Source organism: Stegodyphus dumicola, chromosome 5 (genome assembly GCF_044657685.1).
Source record: "Stegodyphus dumicola isolate Sdum_Otavi_A_Nest chromosome 5, ASM4465768v1".
NCBI lineage: Eukaryota > Metazoa > Arthropoda > Arachnida > Araneae > Eresidae > Stegodyphus > Stegodyphus dumicola.
The window spans coordinates 137,807,332-137,831,830 of record NC_140772.1 but is presented as its reverse complement, the minus strand read 5'-3'; the positions used below and the strand labels follow the sequence as shown (position 1 = coordinate 137,831,830).

General features: G+C 37.3%; 1 protein-coding gene across 1 annotated transcript in view; it reads right to left on the bottom strand.

Annotated features, from left to right (window-relative positions):
* The window catches only part of LOC118190192 (protein Obscurin-like), a 735,887-nt gene that overhangs the window by 636,431 nt on the left and 74,957 nt on the right, over positions 1 to 24,499 (bottom strand). Inside the window, exon 3 of the mRNA XM_085817109.1 lies at positions 10,032 to 10,260. Within this exon, the coding sequence (XP_085673235.1) occupies positions 10,032 to 10,260 (229 nt within the window). The remainder of the gene's footprint in view (positions 1 to 10,031; positions 10,261 to 24,499) is intronic.

Genomic DNA, 24,499 nt, shown 5'->3' with positions numbered 1-24,499 from the left:
GCTTTAGTAAGCTCTCTGTTCCTAGTCAGGTCATTGTATGTTTCCGAAGAAGGTTAGAAGAAACATTGAACCTGATAGTGGCGCCCAAATAAGAATAACCATGGCCGAGTTTCAAGAAGAACCTGTGCTGCCTGCAGAAACGGCTCAGAATCCAGAAATGCCAGCTGCCGCCCTGGAAGGATTTGGGTACATCGTCCAGACCATGCGCGCTTCGATGAAACCAGAAGCAACATTTAACGGAAACTCACCGGTAACCAGTTTTTTGGAAAAATTGGATGACCACTTCATGCTCTACCCCGTGCACGAGTTTCAAAAAGTTACCTTAGCTACCAGCGCTTTGAGGGGCCAAGCGCTTAACTGGTTCAAATGTATCGGCAGAAGTCTCTTGGGTCAAGCAGGAAGTCCCACCTATACTTACGAAAATTTCAAGACTGCCCTACTAAAAGCCTTCCCTGTTGTAAGGGATCGTGCGAAATTAGAAACAGAACTTTTCAGTATATATCAACAAAGAATGGAAAACCTCTCGAGCTTTATTTTAAGAAAAATTCACGTTTTCAAGCTCTTGTATGGAAACCGTCCGGATCCTGAAATAATTCAAGTGATTTTGCCGAGGTTACTACCCCAAGTGCAAGACTTTATTGAATTACGAAATCCGACTACACTGGAAAAGTTATTTGAGCTAGCAATCCAGTTTGAAAGTAGAAGAACGGCGGACGTCGAAAGAAGACGCCAATATCAACAGCGAAACCAATTTGGTACGCCAAGACTACAGCAAACTCAAGCACATGGCTACGGAGAAAAAGCGAATCAGTGGGCAAGGAAACCCGAGCATTCAAAAACAGCCGGCGAACGTCGACAGTTCAATAGCAACCCAGGAAAAAAGTCTCAAGGCCAGGGGAAAAAGAAGGAAAGCACGGAAAGGAAAAATAATTTAAACTAAAACGGATTTCTGCTGACGAGAGGGTGCGGAAATCCGAAGGCCACGAAAACCCCTTTTCCTACAAGTTAAATACAGTAATGGTGAAAAATTTAACTCTACTGAAGATTGAAGTCTTGGTAAATAATATCCCGGCCACCGCACTCCTGGATACCGGCGCGCAGTGTTCCTGTGTGGCAGAAGTCTTTTTTAGAAAGTATTTTCGCAAATACCGCATATATAATGCGGATAATACGACAGTATTAGCGGCGCAAGGAAAAGAATGTAAGTGCGTAGGTAAAGTACCTTTATATATCCGTATCAAGGACGAACAAGTAAAGGTGATGTTTTTTATAGTAAAGAATTTGCAAGCACATTTAATCCTAGGAATAGACTTTCTTTCAGACGCACAAGCTACACTGGATTTTAATGAAGCGTCCCTTAGGCTGACAATGAAACCAGTGCGTGTAGAAAAGGTTGAACCGCCAAGGTTAAATCTTGACCACCTGCCTAATGACGAGCAAGATAGAATCCGACAAGTGGTAAGTGAATTTGCTTCCTTATTTAGTGATATTCCAGGATTTACTCAGGTTACTAACCATAGTATTGACACCGGAGATGCATTGCCAGTTCGTCAAAAACCATACCGGTATGATAAGAATAAGGAAAAAATTATAGAATGGCATATTACCGATATGCTACGTAAAAAGATCATAACGCCCATCTCAAGTAGTTATGCTAGCCCGGTGGTTTTATGTAAGAAAAATAATGATTATCCTTTGGAGCATCCAAAAAGGTGGAGATTCGCTATTGATTACCGTAAATTAAATTCCATAACGAAATATCCGGTATATCCGTTACCGATCATAGAAGAAATTTTAAGGAACATAAAATCAACCAAATTTATGACGACTTTAGACTTAACGAATGGTTATTTTCAAATAGGGGTCAGGCCTGAGGACGTGCCTAAGACTGCTTTTATAACCAAGTCTGGCACTTATGCATTTTTGCGTATGCCGTTTGGCCTTTCAGGCGCCCCAGCAACATTTCAGCGATGCATGGACATTGTGTTAAGACCTGTTCTTGGAAAGTCCACATTTATCTATTTAGACGATATCATTATTACTAGTGATAATCTCGACCAACATATACAGGATTTAAGACAGGTGTTTTCTTTATTAAATGAGGCCGGTCTAAAAGTTAATGTCGAAAAGTGCAAATTTGCAGCCCCTGATTTAAAATATTTAGGTTACAAAATATCGCAAAAAGGTATCGAGACAGATGAATCAAAAATAATCGCTGTACAAAAGTATCCGACTCCAAACACGGCAAAGAAGCTCTCTTCTTTTCTAGGACTTTATTCATATTATAGGTCCTTTATAAAAGATTTTGCGGCTATCGCTGAGCCATTGTTAAAATTAAAAAGGAAAAAGGCAAGATTCTCGTGGACGGCCGAAGCCAATAGTGCTTTCGAAAAATTAAAACAAGCATTAACGCAAGCCCCTGTGTTGAAATTTCCTGAAAAGGATGAAAATTTAGAAATTTCAGCGGATGCTTCGGATTATGCGGTAGGAGCGGTACTTTCGCAAAATCAGCAGCCCGTGGCATTTTTTAGCCGAACTTTAAATCAAACACAAAGAAACTATTCCGCGACCGAGAGAGAGGCACTTGCAGTTCTGTTAGCAGTGCAAAAGTTCCGAGTCTATTTTGGAAAGGCGCCGATAACAGTATATTCCGATCATGCGGCGGTAACTAGATTGTACTCAGGGGAAAATTTATCCCCAAGGTTAATAAGATGGGCACTCAAGCTGCAAGAATATAATCTGGTAATCAAGCATACCCCCGGAAAGGAAAATATCGTAGCAGATGCCCTATCACGAATTAAATTAGACGAACAGGGTAATACCGTAAAAGTTGCAATGCTGACAGCGTGTACAATAAATTCCCGAGAAACTGTAATAACCGAACTGGGTAAGGATCCTGAGTTTGGAAGTATTTATGAGTATTTGAAGGATCCTGAAAATTTTAGCCACCAAGATATTGTGGCGATAAGAAATAGGGCGGCCCATTACGAACTAATAGATGGTCTATTATTTTATACAAAAACTACGAATTCCAACAACGAATTTCGACCTGTTATCCCAGCTAGTCTTAGATTAAATATCCTGCAAGAGCTCCATGACAGCCCTTTAGCTTCTCATGCTGGTATTCGAAAAACTATCCAACGCGTACGCGAGGCAGTCTACTTTCCTGAACTGCAAAAGTTAACAAGGGCGTATGTCCAGTCCTGCCCAACATGTCAAGCCGTTAATTATATTAATTTCCGCCCGGCCGGGTTTCTAAATAGTATTAAATCCGAATTTCCAAATGAAACAATCGGCATCGATTTATTGGGCCCTTTCCCAAAAAGTAAGTTAAACAAAAGTCGCTATCTCCTTGTTATGGTTGATCATTTTAGTAAATGGACCGAAATTGTTCCCTTAAAACGAGCCTCCGCGAAAGTAGTTACCGATTCTATTTTAAATAAATATATTTTAAAATACGGGGCGCCCCTAAAAGTTATATCGGATAATGGTCCTCAATTTGTAAGTAATATATTTGAAGACATGTGCAAAAAACTGGGCATACGTCATTTAAAAATGGTCCCGTATCGGCCGCAATCAAATATAGCGGAACGGGTCAACAGAAATATAGTGAAAATTATCCGTAGTTATGTTAAAAATTTTCATAAAAGCTGGGATAACTATGTCAATGAATTTGCTTTCGCCCTTAGGACCGCAAAACATGATACAACGGGAAAAACTCCTGCTGAGTTATTTCTAGGCAGAAAGATTATAACACCGTTAGATAAATTATTTTATGTGCAACAAAGAGCCCCAGAATTTAAAATGGGTGATATAGAAAAACTAATTAAGGAGGCAAAGAAGAATACTGAAGTAGCACAGAGAAAACAAAAATTGTATTATGACTTGAAACGAAGGGCAGTAACTTATAAAGTAGGGGATGAAGTACTAAAAATTAAGCATTCACTTTCTTCAGCACCAGAAGATAAAACTGCCAAATTTTTTCCACGATTTGAAGGACCATATGTTATAGAAAAAATAACTCACGCTGTTGTAGTGTTAAAGGCCAGAAATGGTGAAATCTGTTCCGCAAATATTGATCAAATTAAGCCCTACTTCGATCGTAATAAAATGCAAATCTTTTCAGATCTTTTGCAGGATCCGGCACGGCAGACACCGCAGGTACAAGTTCCAGAGGTGGGAAAACGACAAGTACAAGGGCAAGCCAATGAGAGACAGAAGCAAGTGAAAAGAAAATTGCCCCGCGGAAAAATTGAAGGTAAAAAGAAAAAGAAGCCGTTCCACCGTCCAGAAAACAGAGTTCACGAACACCCCCAGAATGAAGAAGGGAGAAGGACGACGTATGTGAAGAGGACCAGGAGAAATGACGGCAACTATAACCCGGCTTTAAAACGGACGATCGACTCATCCGACAGAACTCTCCGCAGCAAAAGTCGCCGAACTGCGGAAGGGCCATCAGCGGCGGAGGAAAAAGTACAAGAAAAATTTGAACGGCCAACAACGAGGTCCAAGCAGGATCACGACAGAAGTTTCCCGGTTCCACCAAGACCAGCTGCCTTCAAACGGCCAAGACCACAAGCAGAGGACAAAAGGAAGGTGTTCAAGGGTGGCCGTACTGGTGAAAAACGAAAGCTTCCAGAGGAAAGCACTGAAGGAGGATCAACCAAGCTACTATCTGCTATACCTTTAAAGACTGGGCCCAGAAAAGGATGTCTGAATATTACAAAGATAAGTAAAATTTTATGTTACTTTACAAACTTACAAACAAATCTTTCATTCTTACTGCAAGTGGCAGATTTCATTCTTACTGCAAGTTTTACCTCATGCGAGGTCTACCTTTATCGCCAAAAGGGCGAGAAATGAGTTATGACCGATTTTCTTATTATGTTTTTCAATTACTCGCGCGTAAAACTAAAGTTGATGTATAATAGCGTTGTGTAAAGACTTAAATATTGTAAAAAGTTATTGTATAAATTTTATTTAAAACATTCTAGCAAGAAAGAAGTTTTAGTCTGAAAGACTTTTTGAAATGTAGTATTATTTCAATGTAGAAAGAATTGGCACTTGCTTTGAAAAGAATAGAAGTTAACAATGTACTACTAATGTATGTTTTCAAATGTGTAAAATTAACGGCAGGTTGATATGTTCTTATATACATGTGAACTGTTATGTTAAATGTTAAGAAATACCGTGATATGGTAAAAGTGAAAGTAATGTTAAAAATTTGTTATTCGTGTGACTGTAAAGATTAAATCATGGTGAATATGTGGTAAAGGTTGAATGATGTAGTTAGGCTCTCTGACGCTACACTTTAGAGTTAGTCACTTTTAGAATAGTACCTCAGGGTTTAGAGTTGAAAGTAGGGTGTGTTAAGAGGTCTCGTTATGTTGAATTTTAACACGTTAGTGTTTTGATTGTAGGAGGAAGTGTGGCACACGTAGACAGAAACACATTCGTGTTTGGTGTTCTTTTACAACACATGTCAGAGAGCACGGGGAGAGATAATTAAAATAGTCATGAATGAAATAAGAATGTTAAGAGAAGTATATTCTATATGTTATTTGCAATGTCATTGTGTAACATTTCATTAAACTAGTTTTCCTTCCAGATCTCTGGAAGGAACCAGAATTGAATAAAGCTCCTGTTTAGATGCAGTACAGATGAAAAAAAAAAAGATTGTTGTAGATCCTGGGAGCTGCTATTGTAACAAATTTCTTTCTTTTAAATTTTCTAGTTTCTAACGAAGTTATGATTGTAAAAGGTTGGCCTCGCGTTAGATTCTAGAGCTAAAAGTTTTCAACAAGGTCGTTTTAGACCTCAGTTTCAAACAAATTAACTCTGACGGGAAGTATGTAAGGATCTTAAGTTTTACTAACGTTTATTTTATTTTAAATCTTTACTATCACTTCTTATTTTCTACTTCCGGCCAGAATTATAAGCGTGAAGGATTTTATGCAAAGTTGTCTGGCGAACGCCAAGTATTTAAGTGTGGCGTTTTTGCCAAGCAAGAGAGAGGAAGCAGTGAGTTCGAAGCAGGCCGCTTACCTTAGAAGTTACGCAGTTGCTATTTGCCTTCCGGGCCAGAGGTATTAATCCTCTTGATAAATTAAACGTATTGTAGTGTTCACAGTCTCTGTGCTACATACGCTTCCTGTTATTTTAAAGCCAATCTTACACGTGTATTATTCTAAAGTTAAATTAGAGTTTAGTTTTATTTTGATATCTTTTACGTTAGACCCCGAGTGGAGGGTCATTGTATTCCGAAGTACGGAAGTCATTGTATATAAAGAAAAATAAAGGGTTTTGTATACCCTTCGTCTGTATCCTGTCTACTTACTACAATTAGTGAACATAGCTTTAGTAAGCTCTCTGTTCCTAGTCAGGTCATTGTATGTTTCCGAAGAAGGTTAGAAGAAACATTGAACCTGATAACATGTTTGAAATATTAATCCTGGAACTATTACTGAAGGTCGTCACTGCTTCGGAGAAAAGGTCTTCACTCTTCTTTCATCCTATTCTTTGAAGCATTCTTCTCATTAAACTGCAAAGTCATAGCTTTATAGAGAAATCTTTATTGAGCAAGTGACGGCCTGGTCGGGTCAAGTAAGTGTACTGTAGGCTTGCACACCTACAATACACTTACTTGATTCCTTCTTTCACAGTTCGAAATTTAAGTTCACTCCAAATAAAATTCACCCATTTTTTATGATTTATTTTTAAAATTTGTATTTTTAAACAATTTTTTATAAATTTTTGGAAAATGATTTTGTATTATAACCTTTAAACTATCATCTTAAAGTATATGTATTTCTAAGTATACCTGCAGAAAATTCGAGCTTTTTATTCAAAATTTCCGAAGATATACCTGAATTTATATATTGGCACGTTTTGAAATTTGGTATAATTGTTGAAAGCAATAACAACATCTAATGTGGTTTACGCACTTAGTTAAAATTATTTGAAAGTAGGAACGATGTGATTTTTTTCCGGCTCATGTACAATGTAAAAATGTAGGAACAATGTGACTTTTTTTCCGCCCTTGCACAATATAAGAGGACGGAAAATAGGTTGCCACATATTAAGAAGTTCGCCAATAACTTATTATTGGCTCAAACTGAAAAAAAAAAATCCCCAAGCAAAATTTTTGAATATCTCTAAATTTCGGACCAAATTTTACAAAATTTAATATTTAGGCATAATTTGAGTTGTAGAATCGAAATATGGAAAATCATTGGCATTTTTTTTTTCAGAAAGACTCATCATTTTAAAAATATCTATGGTAGAACAATGCCATATAGTATAAATCTAATATATGTATATGCTAAGTCGCGTTTTCGAGACAGGGAAAACGCAAGTTAAAATTTCAACAATCGGTCCAAATGAGCGGTAGATATAGAACTTTTTTTGTGGTGCAAGGTGTGCATACAAGAAAACTAAAATGTCCAAAAGAAAATGTGTTGAACAATGGGACATGAAACACGTAACATAACTGTAAGCAGAAAACCAATCAAATGTCGATACAGAATGTAAGAGAAGCAGTGCCAATGCGCAGTTCTATAATATTAAATGCTGTATACAGATACAGATGGTATAGATAATTTGTTATAAAGGGTGTTTCAAAACTTATCTTTCAAATTTCGTGGGGAGGTAGGCAAGACGTTAGAGAACTGATTTCACATACGAAAGCGTGTCCGCAAATGTACGCGAGAACGCTGTGTGTATTTAACCAGTGTGCAGGTCGCCTGACAACTCCCGCTGACATCAGTGTACGAGCTGACTTACTAGTGATAAGATGAATCGTTTTAGGCATCAAGAGCCAGCGGATTTGCATCTGACATACGGGTCAGCTGGCGAAAGCGGCCGCCGAGCTAGGCAAGTTTACGAAGACCGATACCTCAACAGAAGAATACTACAGTATCAAATGTTTGCACGTGTACATCGCAATCTGTGGGAACGTGGTTCACTGCGCAGCAACATGGAGGATACGGGAAGAAGACAACCGACGCGGACTGTCAACGTTGCAGAACAAGTCCTACAGTCCATCGAAGATAATCCGAATAGCAGCACACGAGCTATTGATCAGCAGCTTGGGGTCTCTCACTCAGCAGTGTGGCATATACTGCACGCGGAACGTATGCATCCTTGCCATCTGCAGAGGGTGCAGTTACTGCATCCTAAGGATTATCCGAAGCGTCTGGAATTTGCTTAATGGTTTACGCAGAAAGGTGCCGTGGACCCCAGTTTCCCAGCTTCTATCCTTTTCATAGAGGAAATTTCATTCACTCGCGAAAGTGTGTTCAATACACCCAATTTGCATGTGTGGGCTTGCGACAACCTGCATGGTACGAGAAGTCACGCTGCGCAACACCATTTTGCCACAAATGTAAGGGCTGGAATCATTGGTGACTGTTTGTTGGGACCTTACTTGCTACCGCCCGATTGGACGGCCGGAAATACCTAGTCTTTCTCGAGACAGTGTTACAGACTTTTCTGGGCGCTCTTCCTGCGCATATCCGCCTAGATATGTGGTATCAACATAATCAACATCAGCCCATAGCAAACTGATGTGTGTGATTACCTGAACCGAACATTAGAAGCTGTATGGATCGGTAGAGGTGGAGTGACCGCTTGACCACCCAGGTCACCTGATTTATCCCCATGAATTTCTTATTGTGAGGGGACCATGAAAGAATATGTGTACGAGACTCCTGTCGACAGTGAAATGGACCTTTTTGCAGTGAAAATGACCGCCGGAGGAACTGTCCGTGATATGCCAGGCGTTTTTGAAAATGTTCGGAGGTCAATGCAACGGCGTTGTGAAACCTGTATTCGTGTAAATGGTCGCAGTTTTGAGCACCTACTGTGAACATTTACTTTACCTTGTTGGAATAAAGAAGATCACATCGTTCCCACTAACTGTATTGTTTCCTTATGTTAACTTTACTTGTCCAGTTTGCTCATGTAGATGACGTTTGCGGACATACCTTCCTATGTGAAATCGATTTCCTGATGTCTTTTCTACCTCCCTACGATATTTGAACGATAAGTTTTGAAACACCCTGTATGTGCGAGTACATCATACAGATGCGGAATGCACATTAAAGGGATTGAGTGCTGTTCAGAGCAAGCGGTATGAATGTTCTATATGCATGTTTTGTACTTTTGTTCTGCAATGTACTGGTAGTCCATTCTGGCCAGTTGCCATCCGCTGGTTTGGTTAGGTGCCACTTTTCAGTTAAGGAGCGTTAGCATAGTGATTTATAGGGATAAGAAGTCGACTTTCGGTCAAGGGGACATTCCAAAGATCTCCAACCCTACTTTCCCTATCACCAGCCTCTCGAGAGGATTTTCGGTTTGCCATGTATTTTAAGTACTTCTTTCCACACAGACCCTATACACTTACAGGTATCCATGCCTCTTCTGGAGTTTTCTAATCCGCGCCCAGCCAAGGCATGTCGCAGCAGCTTATTGCTTACTTTATCCCGAGGCATGCCAAAGCATGTCCAGCCATCAGAGCTGCATAAAATGCCGAGTTCTTCGTGTTGTGCAAGTCGAACGAGATGTAATTTTAATCACTTCCCCTTGGTATTATTTTTGTAATAACTATGGCTTTGTTATCTTTGTGTTCTCCATGGTGAGGACAGCGCGCAGTGTATATGTATCTATTACTATATTTTTAAAATCTGAAAATTGGTAAAATTTTGATTGTGTAGGTCGTGGCTGACATTTACTGAAATAATTTGGTTCCCGAATTGGTAAATCCCTTTGATAACGTTTTACAAGATTTAACCATTGGGATTTTACCGTCGAAACCATTTACTAATTTTTGGTGTTATACAGAAATATATCAAAACATTTATCCTTAATTAAAATTCTGTAATAGAATCTGTTGAAAGAGTAATCGTTCAGGATGCGTTTTAGAACCTTGAGTGGTCTTTGTGAAATGTGAAGTATTCGACACACAATTACATAAAGTGTTGAGGTTTAAAATGCTCGTAAGCAGTGCTTACTACTGCTTTGCTATTTCTTACCTTCGCGATAATAGTAGAGTGATCCAAAGCAGGAATTATGGCCTCTGTTGTTTTCAGCACGACACTCATACTCGCCTTCATCTTCTTCGGTGATATTACTCAATATCAACTCGTGCCATCCATCATCATGAGATATAATTTCTCTCTTTCCAACAATGGGGCGTAAAGACTCTCCACATCGCCACCAGGATACTACTGTAGGATCATCAGGGTCACTGCTTACTTTAACCTGAGGTAATAAATGGAAAAAAAATGAGGATTTCGTAAACCCAGGTATGCCAAGCTATATGCATATAATTCAAAAACTATTTCTATATTATTCTGAGAATTTCCTTAGATTTTATTTCCAATCAATTTAGGCTATATCTCCGTATATATTATTTGCAAAAATTCTGAGCAGTTCCTTAAATTAAAGTAGAATATCTTATGAAAGCAGTTTAAGCAAAGGAATCAACAGAATTCCGTAAATATAAAATTTAGCTCTTTATGTGGCTCCAATAGAGTAAAAATTCCAATTAATAAGATATTCATTATATTTTAATAGATTAAATACAAAAAAGAAAGGATTTCAACCTTTTCAATGTAAGAATTCTTTCCACTACGTACAAAATATGTGACGATATTCGAGTGCGAATTTTCTGATGTAGATAACTTTTCAGTTCACATCATCGAGCAAATCTGAATATTTTTCGCCTAGATTTCTAAAAAAAAAATTCTGAATTTGGCAAAACAAAACAAAAAGTTCTGAACTTGGTGATTAATTCTGAAACAGCATATGAAAATATCAATTACGTATACATGTACGAATTTTGTATATAAAGGTATGAAACTATCTCTATTCAACTGTAGAGTATACATTTAGCTTATTAACCAGTTATTTATGTTAATTTGATTTACTATCATTTTCGTTTCCCATTTCTCTGCCAGGATGTAAATTTTTAGCTCACGTATATTCAGATGAGGTAAAAAAGAGATAATATTTAAAGGAAGGTTTCAGAGGGTTTAGGTATTTCGGTTAATAAGAATGGTTTTGCTCCTTCAGAGGAGAATATTCAGAAAGTAGCCAAATTTCCTAGGCCAAGAAATGTGAAAGAGGTTCAAACATTCATAGGCATGGTAAATTATTTTCGACACTTAATTTTTAATTATGCAGAAGTTGTCAAGCCAATAGTAAATTTAACAAGAAAGAATATACCATTCGTGTGGAACGAGAGATGCCAAAATGCATTAGATAAAATACAAAAAAAAAGTGTAAAGAAGTTGTGATTATGATAAATACAAGAATTAAATTTAGAAAAACCCACAATAAAAAACATAGAAAATGATAAACCTTTGTATTTAGTAACTGATGCTTCTAGATCAGCCATTTGTGGCATACTAATGCAAAAAAAATGATGATAAGTTTTTCTCAGTACAATTTTACTCAAAAATTTTAACACCTGCTGAGGCTAGATATCCCTCAATTAGGAGAGAACTTTATGCAATCTTCAGATCAGTAAAGCAATTTCACGAACAGCTGTATGGAAAAAAATTTATAATATTAACGGATGCTAAACCTCTTGACTTTCCATATTAGTCTTGACAAACTGCCAGATATTGTAGCACGCTGGTTGTTATATTTACAGGAATTTCAATACACGACGGAGCATATTCCTGGTTTAAAAAACCCAGCAGATTACTTGTCAAGAGTTTCAGAGGATGTAGTGGTAAACAATGTAAATATATTTAGGACCAATGATAATTTGTCTATTCAAAACATTAATTAGTAAACAGCAAAGTGATCCAGACATAAAATCAATTATAAAAAAATTACAGGATAACCACAAAGAAAGTGTAGAACAATATTTTATTGATAGTCATACAGATGTAGTAATGATAAAATTAAAACCTGTAAATGTTAGGAAGAAAGACAGAAGTATCCAGAATAAAATTCTAATTCCTAAGGCATTAATTAAAGATGTATTACAGACAGTTCATGCGCCTCACTTTGGTATTCAAAAGACATACGAGTTTGTAAAGGCAAAGTATTATTGGAAAGGTATGTACAGCGATACTAAAAGTTTTGTAGAAAATTGTTCAGATTGCTTACAAAACAAGTCTAGACCTCACAACACTCTGCCACGTCTAATTCTTAAGAAAGATCTTGCTCCTGGAGAGATGATAGCTATAGACATAGTTGGTAAACTGCCAAGATCCATAGTTTTATGTACCCACTATCATTGATCATTATTCCAGATATTTGGAAACAGTTCCGTTAAACAACTGCACTTCTCAATCCATCATAAAATCTTTAAATGATTATTTTGTCAGATTTGGCATTCCAAAAATTTTGTTATCAGACAACGGTTCCCAACAACGGTTCTATTTTCGTTCCACAGAATTTAATCAATTTTTAAAATCGCTTAAAATAGAACACACAAAAAGTTCAATTTTTTATCCACAGTCCAATGGGTTGATTGAAAGAGTTCACAGGGTAATGAAAGAATCAACTGCAGCAATATCAAACAAAATATTTGAATGGCCACAAAAAATACTGATGTTTAAACTGTATTATAATAATGCTAGACATTCTGTAACTCAATTTTCACCAGCAGAACTATTTTTTGGTAGAACATTAAATACTCCCATAGATAGCAATGATCCTCTTAAATTAGCAGAAGATTTCCAGGAATATTCCAAAAGACTAAAGGAACAATTGAGTAGAGATAAGCAACAAGTAAAATTAAATGAGGATGAATACTTTAATTGTGCAAAAAAATATGTGAAAGGGAGAAAAATTCCATGATTGAAATCAGGGGATAAAGTTTTTATGCAGGAATTTACTGATCGAAGGGTGCTACATCCAAAATACAAGGGGCCATATGAGATCATTAAAAAGCTACGAAATGATAATTATATAATACAATTAGAGAATAAAACCACTAAAGTTCACGTAAGTAAATTGCTTTTACAAAAGCCTTCAAGAATAGATTCAACACAAAATGAGGATTAGGAGTGTAACACAATTGTAAATTGTAGATTAGCAATTCAAAAAAAAAAAAAAAAATGTAAAGAAGTTGTGATTATGATAAGAATGTAGCATGTGTACAAGCTAGATAATGAATGATGATCATGTGTGGTATGGGTCAATTTAGTGTAATAAAGCGCTAATTGCACGATTTTTGGTAGAGTTGACTGATCCAGATACCAGAAGAATTTACTGATCGAAGGGTGCTACATCCAAAATACAAGGGGCCATATGAGATCATTAAAAAGCTACGAAATGATAATTATATAATACAATTAGAGAATAAAACCACTAAAGTTCACGTAAGTAAATTGCTTTTACAAAAGCCTTCAAGAATAGATTCAACACAAAATGAGGATTAGGAGTGTAACACAATTGTAAATTGTAGATCAGCAAATCAAAAAAAAAAAAAAAAGTGTAAAGAAGTTGTGATTATGATAAGAATGTAGCATGTGTACAAGCTAGATAATGAATGATGATCATGTGTGGTATGGGTCAATTTAGTGTAATAAAGCGCTAATTGCACGATTTTTGGTAGAGTTGACTGATCCAGATACCAGAAGAATTTACTGATCGAAGGGTGCTACATCCAAAATACAAGGGGCCATATGAGATCATTAAAAAGCTACGAAATGATAATTATATAATACAATTAGAGAATAAAACCACTAAAGTTCACGTAAGTAAATTGCTTTTACAAAAGCCTTCAAGAATAGATTCAACACAAAATGAGGATTAGGAGTGTAACACAATTGTAAATTGTAGATCAGCAAATCAAAAAAAAAAAAAAGTGTAAAGAAGTTGTGATTATGATAAGAATGTAGCATGTGTACAAGCTAGATAATGAATGATGATCATGTGTGGTATGGGTCAATTTAGTGTAATAAAGCGCTAATTGCACGATTTTTGGTAGAGTTGACTGATCCAGATACCAGAAGAATTTACTGATCGAAGGGTGCTACATCCAAAATACAAGGGGCCATATGAGATCATTAAAAAGCTACGAAATGATAATTATATAATACAATTAGAGAATAAAACCACTAAAGTTCACGTAAGTAAATTGCTTTTACAAAAGCCTTCAAGAATAGATTCAACACAAAATGAGGATTAGGAGTGTAACACAATTGTAAATTGTAGATCAGCAAATCAAAAAAAAAAAAAAAAAGTGTAAAGAAGTTGTGATTATGATAAGAATGTAGCATGTGTACAAGCTAGATAATGAATGATGATCATGTGTGGTATGGGTCAATTTAGTGTAATAAAGCGCTAATTGCACGATTTTTGGTAGAGTTGACTGATCCAGATACCAGAAGAATTTACTGATCGAAGGGTGCTACATCCAAAATACAAGGGGCCATATGAGATCATTAAAAAGCTACGAAATGATAATTATATAATACAATTAGAGAATAAAACCACTAAAGTTCACGTAAGTAAATTGCTTTTACAAAAGCCTTCAAGAATAGATTCAACACAAAATGAGGATTAGGAGTGTAACACAATTGTAAATTGTAGATCAGCAAATCAAAAAAAAAAAAAAAGTGTAAAGAAGTTGTGATTATGATAAGAATGTAGCATGTGTACAAGCTAGATAATGAATGATGATCATGTGTGGTATGGGTCAATTTAGTGTAATAAAGCGCTAATTGCACGATTTTTGGTAGAGTTGACTGATCCAGATACCAGAAGAATTGAATTGTACTATGCAGGGTATCATTGATTACTAGGTAGCAGATTAAAAAAGAAAGAGTGTGGTGCAAATCTCTTGTCTTACTGCTGAATCAAATTGAAGGTATGTAATTTAGTAGTGGATCTAATACAAATGTAGCTTGTAACAATGTCATGACACATTGGTGTATGAAATGTATATGTGAAATGAATATGATCAAATGATAAAAGTAGCTAAGTAATGAAATAGTGCATGTGATTCTAAAATGTAAAGAATGAGATGTAACAAAGGTAACAATGGTTAAGAGGAGTAACATCAAATTGATAATGCAATATCATTAGTAGTTGATAAATTTATTTTATCACATGTGAGTTATAAATTATATATGTCAAAATTTCTTTTATGGAATCACATCTGTGGTGATATTTTAGGTAAGAGTAGACATGCATGAGTACGTAAAAGAATCATACTAATTTAGGACTGTAAAAATTGTGTATCACAAAGTGTTTAAATTGCTGTGTTTTTTTTCAAGCAATGTGAAAAATTAATGTGAAATATGTGTGTATAATGCATACGAGAGCTCAACTGTGTGCATGTAATGTGGAATGTTTATATAGTGCCAACGAAATGATAAAGTGCAGTGCCTTTGCAAGTGATGTAAAGATTGGTGTGAAATGTGTATGTAGTGCAGACGAAAGTTCAAGTATGTCCAGCAGAGAGAGATTGCATTTCTCCAGTGATCGGACAAATTTTTTTTCTTCGGCCGGAGGGAATGTGAGAACACAGAATTCTCACAGTGAACACGGTGGCATTATCGATTCTTGAATCGTTATCGTGCCCTACCGCGTGCGTCGCAGTGGATAAAAACTGGAAGGACTGGTTTTGTCTTTCTCTTTGACATGATATTCGCGTCATGGACGCCAATAGTGATGGACGTGCGAGCACTGAGCTCCGCAATGGAAATATGGAAACCACACGAATACGGCGCCGCCAGCAGGCAACCTCTCTAATCCTCAATCTCTTCAAGTACTCACAGATATGGACACCCATTCAACTCCGCCAGCTTCTCCTTCAGCTCTAGAATTATCCAAAAGCGCTCTCCAAATCTATGCTCTCAAGACCAGACATACCGACCTATTATTTGATATCCAACGTCTCCAAAGATCGGACACTCCAAATAAGGATTTGATGTTGAAACAACTTCAGGATGAGGGTGAGAAAATTTTATTTTCTTTACATTCCTTATGCACCAGACTCAACATTAATCTTTTTACATTACCTGCTACCGAGGAAGAATTCATTAGAGAATTCCAAAAATCTACCACAATATCTGAACCAGAAGCCAAAAATCCTAACACTAACTCACCCTCATCCTCTGACCTACCCAAAGACAGCACTAAGCCTGACAATAAGAAACGATCTAGACCTGTAGACAGTGAGGGCTTTGCAATCCCCCCCCAAACACTTGATTGCAAAGAAATTACTCAACACCAATGATAAATCTAACAACATTCCAATTACAAATTCCTACACAAACATTCAAAACGTTACAGAAAGTACAGATAATATAGCGCAGCAGCCGGCAGAAAATCCAACACCAAAAATTCAAACACCACCACCCATCTTCATTGAACCGCGTGCTGATTGGTTCTTTTTACTGAATCAGTTACGCAGACACGCACCGACTGTCCAATCCAAACAAGACATCGAATTTCTACGCCTCAACACCACTAACGAATCAGATTACAGGACAGTCGTTAGATTTCTTACCGACAACAACATTCAAATAATTTAATTCAACATTCAATTCAAGTCACATACACTAAAATCTGACAGACCACTCAAAGTGGTCATTAGGGGCTTACCCTCCAACACACCCATCAACGTTGTGCAGACTGCGGTGGAAGTGCTTGGCTACAAAATCCACAAAATATCGCAACTCAAGAAATTCAAAACCAAGATGCCCATGCTTTTATTCTACCTACAAATCCATAATAGCCTAAAAGCTTCCGACATCTACTCTGTCACTGAGCTCCTTGGAACAGAAGTGGCAATGAAGCAATTCAAAGGCCAGAAAGGTCCCTCACAATGCTGGCGTTGCCAGGGATTCTTCCACTCTTCTGAAGTATGCACACTACCCCAACGGTGTGTAAGATGCGCTGGTCCGCATCAAGCTAAAGACTGCAAAAAGCCCTTTGAAGAGCCGAATAAATGTGCCAACTGTTCCGCGAGCCATGCAGCCAACTGGAGATCCTGCCCAAGATTCCCAGGATCAAAGAATCGGCAGCCACCAAAACCAAGCACCAAGCCCAGTCAGACCGTTGACAACACTAACAAATTTAATCTACAACAGAACACTTTCCCAACACTGCCGGCTGCACACTTTCCCAGTGCAAATAATACTCGCCCTGGAGTTTCATACTCTGCTGCCCTTACGGGTATGCAACAGGCAGCACCTCAAACTATTCCAAATTTATCGGTCCCCTTAGGAGCAAATTCGACTCTAAATTGTACCGAAATTCTTATGGCTATTATCCAAATTTCTAACCAGCCTGGTATTGACCAGAGCAAATTACTTTTGGCATTCAAAAACGCCTTACCGCAGCTCAGAGTGGCTCCATCTGGTGCTGACGCGGCCTACTACATCTTTGAGAGCTATGTCACTCTCCAATTCTCTGATTCCCACATCCATTAAAATTCAATACTTTGAAAGGGTTGAAAAATCTTAAACTATGCACCTGGAATGCAAATGGCATTCTTTCCAAATTTCATGAGTTTAGAGACTATGTAGAAGAGAAGGATTTTGATATCATTTTTGTCCAAGAGACCAAACTCCAGCCAGGGAGAGCTCCCAAGCTTGTAAATTATGCACTTTATAAAAATGACAGACAAGCTTCGAATACACGTGATGTTTATCATGGTGGCACTTGTATTTACATAAAAAACTCAATCCCGCATCGCAGAATTGACACTCCAAATATGAGCAAACTTGAAGCAACAATTATTGAAATTTTTATTCAAAATTCGCCATCCCTAGTCATGATCTCTGCCTATCTTCCACCAGGTGGAAATTTTCCTGTGGTCGATTTTAATAAACTGCTCAATTTTTCAAATAATCTTATCATAGCTGGTGATTTAAATTGTCACCACCAGCATTGGCGTTGTTATAGATCAAACCCTGCTGGTCGTGGCCTCCTAAAATGGGCTCAGTGCGCCCAAATTAAAATCATTGCGCCGGATTCCCCCACTAGATATGGTTCACGGGGTGCCCCCTCTTTTATTGACTTGGCACTCTTTAGAAACATTCCTTTTGGATATCAAGTGACTGTTGAAAATTGTTTATCATCAGATCACAACCCCGTAACCATCGACCTTAGCTGTACTATTTTTACTCAAAATTTTCCGGCACTCGTCTCTACAAATTGGGACAATTTTCGCTTTAAGTTAAATTCTAAAAGCATACCCTCCCTCGAAATTAAATCCAGCCATGATATAGACAAGGCAGTAGATCAATTAACGAACACCCTGACTGATACTTATAAGGAAGTATCAAAACCCACCCTTAGACCCAATTTTCGTAAAATACCTCAAGAAATTAAACTCAAAATTAAAGAAAAGAATAAAGTACGGAGACTTTGGCAAAGAAATAGAAATCCTGGCTTAAAAATTCAACTCCGTACTCTCCAAAATGAGATCAAGGCATCATGTGACCAGTTCTTCTAATCACAATACACGAATTACATTCAGTCCTTAACGACCAATGATAACAGTCTTTGGCGCGCATCAGCCCGCCTACGCAAACACAAATCTAACATTCCGTCCTTAGCTACGGACGCAGCGGTGGCTCACACAGACGCTGAGAAATCCGAATTAATTGCGGATTCTATTCAAACTCAATTTACACCACATAATGAAGGAATTTTTGCGAACAGCGCAAGTTCTTTCCCACAAGATGTTGAACGTTTCCTCTCCTCGCCTTTCGAGAGAGAAATACACTATACATCCATGAGCGAGGTAAGCGAATACATTACCAAGCTCAAACCCAAAAAAGCCCCTGGTATGGACTCTATCTCTAATCGTATGATTAAAAATTTACCCACCAACTATCTATTTTTCTTAGTAATGCTTATAAATTTTATGACACAGCATTGCTATTTTCCTCAAAGCTGGAAACAAGCACTTATTGTGCCTATTCCAAAACCAGGCCAAAGCCTCTCTAATCCTCAAAATTATAGACCTATCAGCCTCCTATCCTCGTTATCTAAGATATACGAGTTTGTGTTACTTAAACGCCTGAATGATTTTCTCCGAAATCACAATGTTCTGATTGATGAACAATTTGGATTTCGAGCAAAACACTGCACCACGCACCAGCTGCTGAGGACAGTGGAGTTCATTCACGAAGGGTTTCGTAACAAAATGCTTACTGGCGCTTTATTTCTTGACATAGCCAAAGCATTTGATAGGACTTGGCATATAGGAATTATTATCAAGCTCATACGACTTGACGTTTCGGCCCATTTAATTCATATCATTAATTCGTACCTCACTAATAGATCTTTTTCTGTACGAGTTAATTCTTTCATTTCGGCACCCCGTCCTATACTCAGCGGCGTCCCCCAAGGGTCACTTTTAGGCCCAATTTTGTTCAACATTTTTATAAATGACATACCAAAATCACCTAGTATCACTCTTGCACTTTATGCAGATGATACGGCCATCCTAGCTCAACACAAACGCCTTGAAAACTTGGTCCAAATCATTCAGAGTTATCTCTCTAGCCTTGAGCACTGGCTCATCACTTGGAAAATCAAAATTAATGTTGCTAAATGTGCTGCTATGATATTCAAACGTAGCCCCCTCCCGTACCCTTCCATTAATTTAAAGTTCTTCGACGATTATGTTCCCTGGTCAAACTCTTACAAGTACCTAGGAGTTGTACTTGATTCAAAATTAACCTGGCGCCTTCACATTGAAAGTGTTCTCAACAAAGCGAAAGGTGCTAGAGCCCAACTTTACCCATTTTTAGCTCGAAGGAGCCAACTGTCAATAAAAAACAAAATTCTTCTCTATACATCAATTATAAGACCTGTCTTCATGTATGCATGTACAATCTGGGGTACTGCTGCAAAAACTCATGTCAAAAAACTTCAATCTTTTCAAAGTAAGACCCTACGTATGGCCCTGAATGCAGCCTGGTACGTCCGTACAGATGTGATTCATTCGGACCTAAATATTAAACCTGTAGACTACCATATTAAAAAGCTTAGTCAAAATTTATTCCTCAAAATTGAACAGATTGATAACCGAGCACTTCAGCGGATCCCAGCATACGATCCTGCTATTCGCAGCTCACAGAAGAGACCGAGAGCCGTGATTGGCCGAGAGTTTGGCATCTATCCGCCATCTAAAAGGGCAAGACACGCCCTCTCAACTTCAGTTCCAGCCCCCGCGCCATGAAGGAAGGACGTCTCTTCAGCGAGCTGCCATATAATTGCTTATTACATCCTCTGCTACTACTATCAAGATCTTCAAGCAAAGTTATCAATCTGTTCACTTAAGAATCACATCTCCCGCAGATTTTAAATCTGCCTAAGAATATTTTCATCGCGATCTCAGTAATTATTTGCACTCTCTGACCCATTAGGGTTGTTACACCACTGAGTTCAGTTTTTAGAGTTTATAAAAAAATTAGTTTTCCAAATTTTCGTATTACAGAATTTTTTGTTTAACGTTTAACGGTTTTGAGCTGAACAAAGAGATATTAATTATTTTACTGTGGCCTAAAAAATATACTTGATGTTAATGCGCTTTGATTTGAATTCTTATACATTTCCACTGACTATTCTTTTCTATAACATAAATATTGACTAATAGAAAAAACTATATTGCTTAAAATTGATTTGAGCTATTACGTAAAATCATCCATGTCGTCTAGTAAGCTTGGAATTTACTGTTAATTGAATAGATAACGTTAACTATAAGGACTGCTATGAATAAGTGGAAGAAGATATGAAAAAATGTGAGATATTTATTTTTTATACTGTTAGGTATTTTCGCCCTCCTTTCTGCATGCCTTCGTGGTCTAACGATAGCACACTCGGCACGTATTCGAGAGGTCCATTTTCGAGTCCCGGCAAGTGCATTGCTCATTTTTCACGTCTTCCTGCTTCGAAATAACCTAATGACCCTACAATACTAGTAAAAGATAACCTACATATTTTAACATACTTCAGAAAAAGTGTAACACATGTTTGAACAATGAGATCTTAATACAGTGCTTAGCATCAATAAAAGTTTTTTTTTAACAATAGCGTCTATTTATCATAATGATTTAAGTATGTATGCTTTTTTCAACTTTAGTTTCATATTAATTTTTATTGCAGCATATAAATCCTGAAAAGCAATAATGACGAAATAATCGTAACATTAAGTCTCCATTGACCGACTACATCCTAATCGTTATACCTCATAATTACTCTATTTTAAGTTCTTCATGTTGTCTTGCCAAGTATGAAAAATCTGATGTGTACACCACATGACTTCCTTGTACGGAATATTAAATTATACGCATTTTTTCTTGCATTTTATTTAAACTTATTAGATTGAATTAAACGACAGAGCATAAACCACAATAGAATAAATGCATTCTTTAAAATTCACTCTATTTGTTTACCATAGCGACACGGTGGCGCTAGGTTAACTTAACAGTATTATATTTCGTTCATATTATAACTCAGAATGCACAAAATTTATATCATTTAAAGAATTATCTAATCGTTGCCACGTGTTCTATTCAAATACTATAATAAAGCTAGAACGATGTATAAAAGAAATTAAGAAAACAAAACAAAAAAGAAACAGTTTTTCACAGACGATTGAGTACTTCTCATTAATTTAATTCAGTTGTCACTTCGTGACAAGGCAAAAATACATAAGTCAAAATACCTGTATTAAAAATGACGAAGTAAGTCTTAAACACTTATTTCCTCGAAAAAATTCCAGAAAATATTAAGCATGATTTAAATCGCAATAATAAATGAAGGCGTTTATCTTTGTTGTTGCGAAGTTACGTTTCTCTAGATTGGCAACAAATTCACTACTCAGCTGTTTCAAATGTAAACAAGCAATGGCCGCCAACAAAATAGGTTTAGCGGCACTTAAACAACTTTCAAATTGTTGATAATTCTAAAAATATTGCATACAGATTTACTAAAGGCATAAAACCCTTAACCGGAAGATAAAAACAACACAATTCAATTATTTTTAAAGCAAAAAATGTACAATTTACAAACATATAAGAGTAAAGAAACTGAGATCACTGAGCCGGGTAACAGAGTGGATATATTTATAAATATATTTATATACGTTTGGCGCGGGCGATTGAAACCAAAATACGAGGTGCATTTCTACATGTTATAGTAGCCCTATATACAAAATTTCAATGTTCTGAGGCTACTCGTTTTTGAGTTATGCGAGATACATACGTTCGTACAGACGCCACGAAAAATTCTCTTCAGAATTCATTTTAAAGCAGTTTTTTAGTTTTTTTGGAGGAAAAGAGTATTTTATTCTGTCCTTACGTACAGATATCACGCAAAAACATCGTTAAATTGCATTCGAAAGTGTCAAAGTGGATATTTTCGTTGAAATATGCTGCGCGAAGCTTTTCGCGATTGCAATACTTCCTTTTTACTTCGTACAAGGAAGTAAAAAAGACCTCTAGCTATTTAGTATGATAAAATATTCAGGTATTCCTGATACTGCAAGAGCTGCTCTTAGATTAGATAAATATTATTAATAATCTTGTCTTTAAAAAATAAAATAGTTTCTGTTTATACTATTTATACTGGACAGGTGTAGTTATGACGTCCTAACTATGCAGTTTGCCAAATTTGATTCAGAACACCCGGGAAATGAATCCGAGTCTTCCCCCCCCCCCGTCTTTTCCTGCCAACAAACCACTTGAGAGGACTTCCGGCTGGCCAGTATTTTAAGTGCTCCCCCCCGGCCGCACAGACTTTATGTATTTACAAACATTCCTACCTTCGCTGGAATTCGAACCTGGGCCTAATTATACAAGAGCCAACATTGCTAGCCACTAGTGATGGGCAACTTCGGTACATTCTTGTACCCGGTACGAGAGTAACGGGTACAGACAAGTACCCGGTACAAAATACCCGTTACTTTGAAAAGTACCGAAAACCGATTTCAAGTACCGAGTACCCAAGTAACGATTTGGAGTACCGAAGTAACGAAATACCGGAGTAACGGTTTGCTGTACCGTAGTACCCTAGTAACGGTTTGCTGTACCGGAGTACCCTAGTAACGATTTGGAGTACCGAAATACCCTAGTAACGATTTGGAGTACCGAAATACGCAGCTAACGATTTTGCGCACTAAAGGAACTCTGCCACGTCACCACGTGTTTGATTTTATCTGTACGGAGTAAGATTTTGAATATCGGAAAACATGTCAACTACGGAAGTGTCTGAGGAGCAGAGCATTCATGAACACAAGGAGCTCATATCACCATTTCGCAAATACAACCAGATACTACTGTCCTCGTACCAAAACCGAAGTGAGCTGAACGCTCATCGATCCTCCAGTAACGAATACCGAAATACCGAGAAGAGACGCATATTTTCGTTACAAAGTAACGAATACCGAAAAGCACCCGTTTCAGTACAGAAGTAACGAATACCGAAAAGTACCCGTTTCGGTACAGAAGTAACGAATACCGAAAAGTGCCCGTTTCGGTACAGAAGTAACGAATACCGAAAAGTACCGGTTTCGGTACAGAGTAACGAATACCGAAAAGTACCGATTTCGGTACTGAAGTAACGGGTACTTGGATGTACCGATTTTCAGTACCCGTTACAACTAAGTACCCGTTACAAAATACCCGGTTCGGTAGTACCGACTCATCACTACTAGCCACTATACTGATCAGAACTGCGCTTGACGAAATAATACACTATTTTAATATTTTATATCTGCCTGCACCAAGATAAGGTTGCTGTGGGAAGAATTTGGCTGGCGCCTTTCGAAAATCGGTGGCTAGACGGCTGCTTATGCCTCGTGTCTTGCATGACCCCTACCCATATCATTACACTTCGATCAAACGAACAATTTCTTGGATGCGCTGTTGATGGTAACTCGTTCCTTGTTTTCATCATGCTATCTGATATCCAGAATCGCTCTTAATAAGTAATTTGTGTTCATCTGAAGAGCATACCATTAGCTCCTTTTAATAGCCCTAGTAATGCTGCTCGTAAAATATCTGCAGCCTAGTTTCACATCGGTGCAGTAATATGAAAACATATGATTAGCTTCTGTGATTATAACCCAAGAGAATACAATCAACGAAAGATGACTGGAGCAGATATGTGGATGCGTACAGCACAGCCAAAGGTCTGCAGTAATTTATGCAGTGTACCATTTTCCTTTCATTTCGCTGAAGCGGAACACACTAATTCTGTCTTCCTTCTGTGCATCTTCAATAATCAATACTATACATTTATATAAAAACTATTATTTTTTATTTGGAAGCCTTTTCTAGCGAGATGCATGCTTTGGGACACTTTGCGACTTATGTGAGCTTTTTGGAAAATCTCCGTTACAAATGTCTCCATTTTTTTTAAATTTTTACAGCACCAGCCAGATTTTAATAAACCGCAGCTCCTAACTCATTTTCTTCAACATAAATGAAAAAATTTGTATAATACAACGTTTCTTAAATGCTTTTCTTTAAAGTTGTGCTTGCTATAGTCTGTTACTCAAGAATAG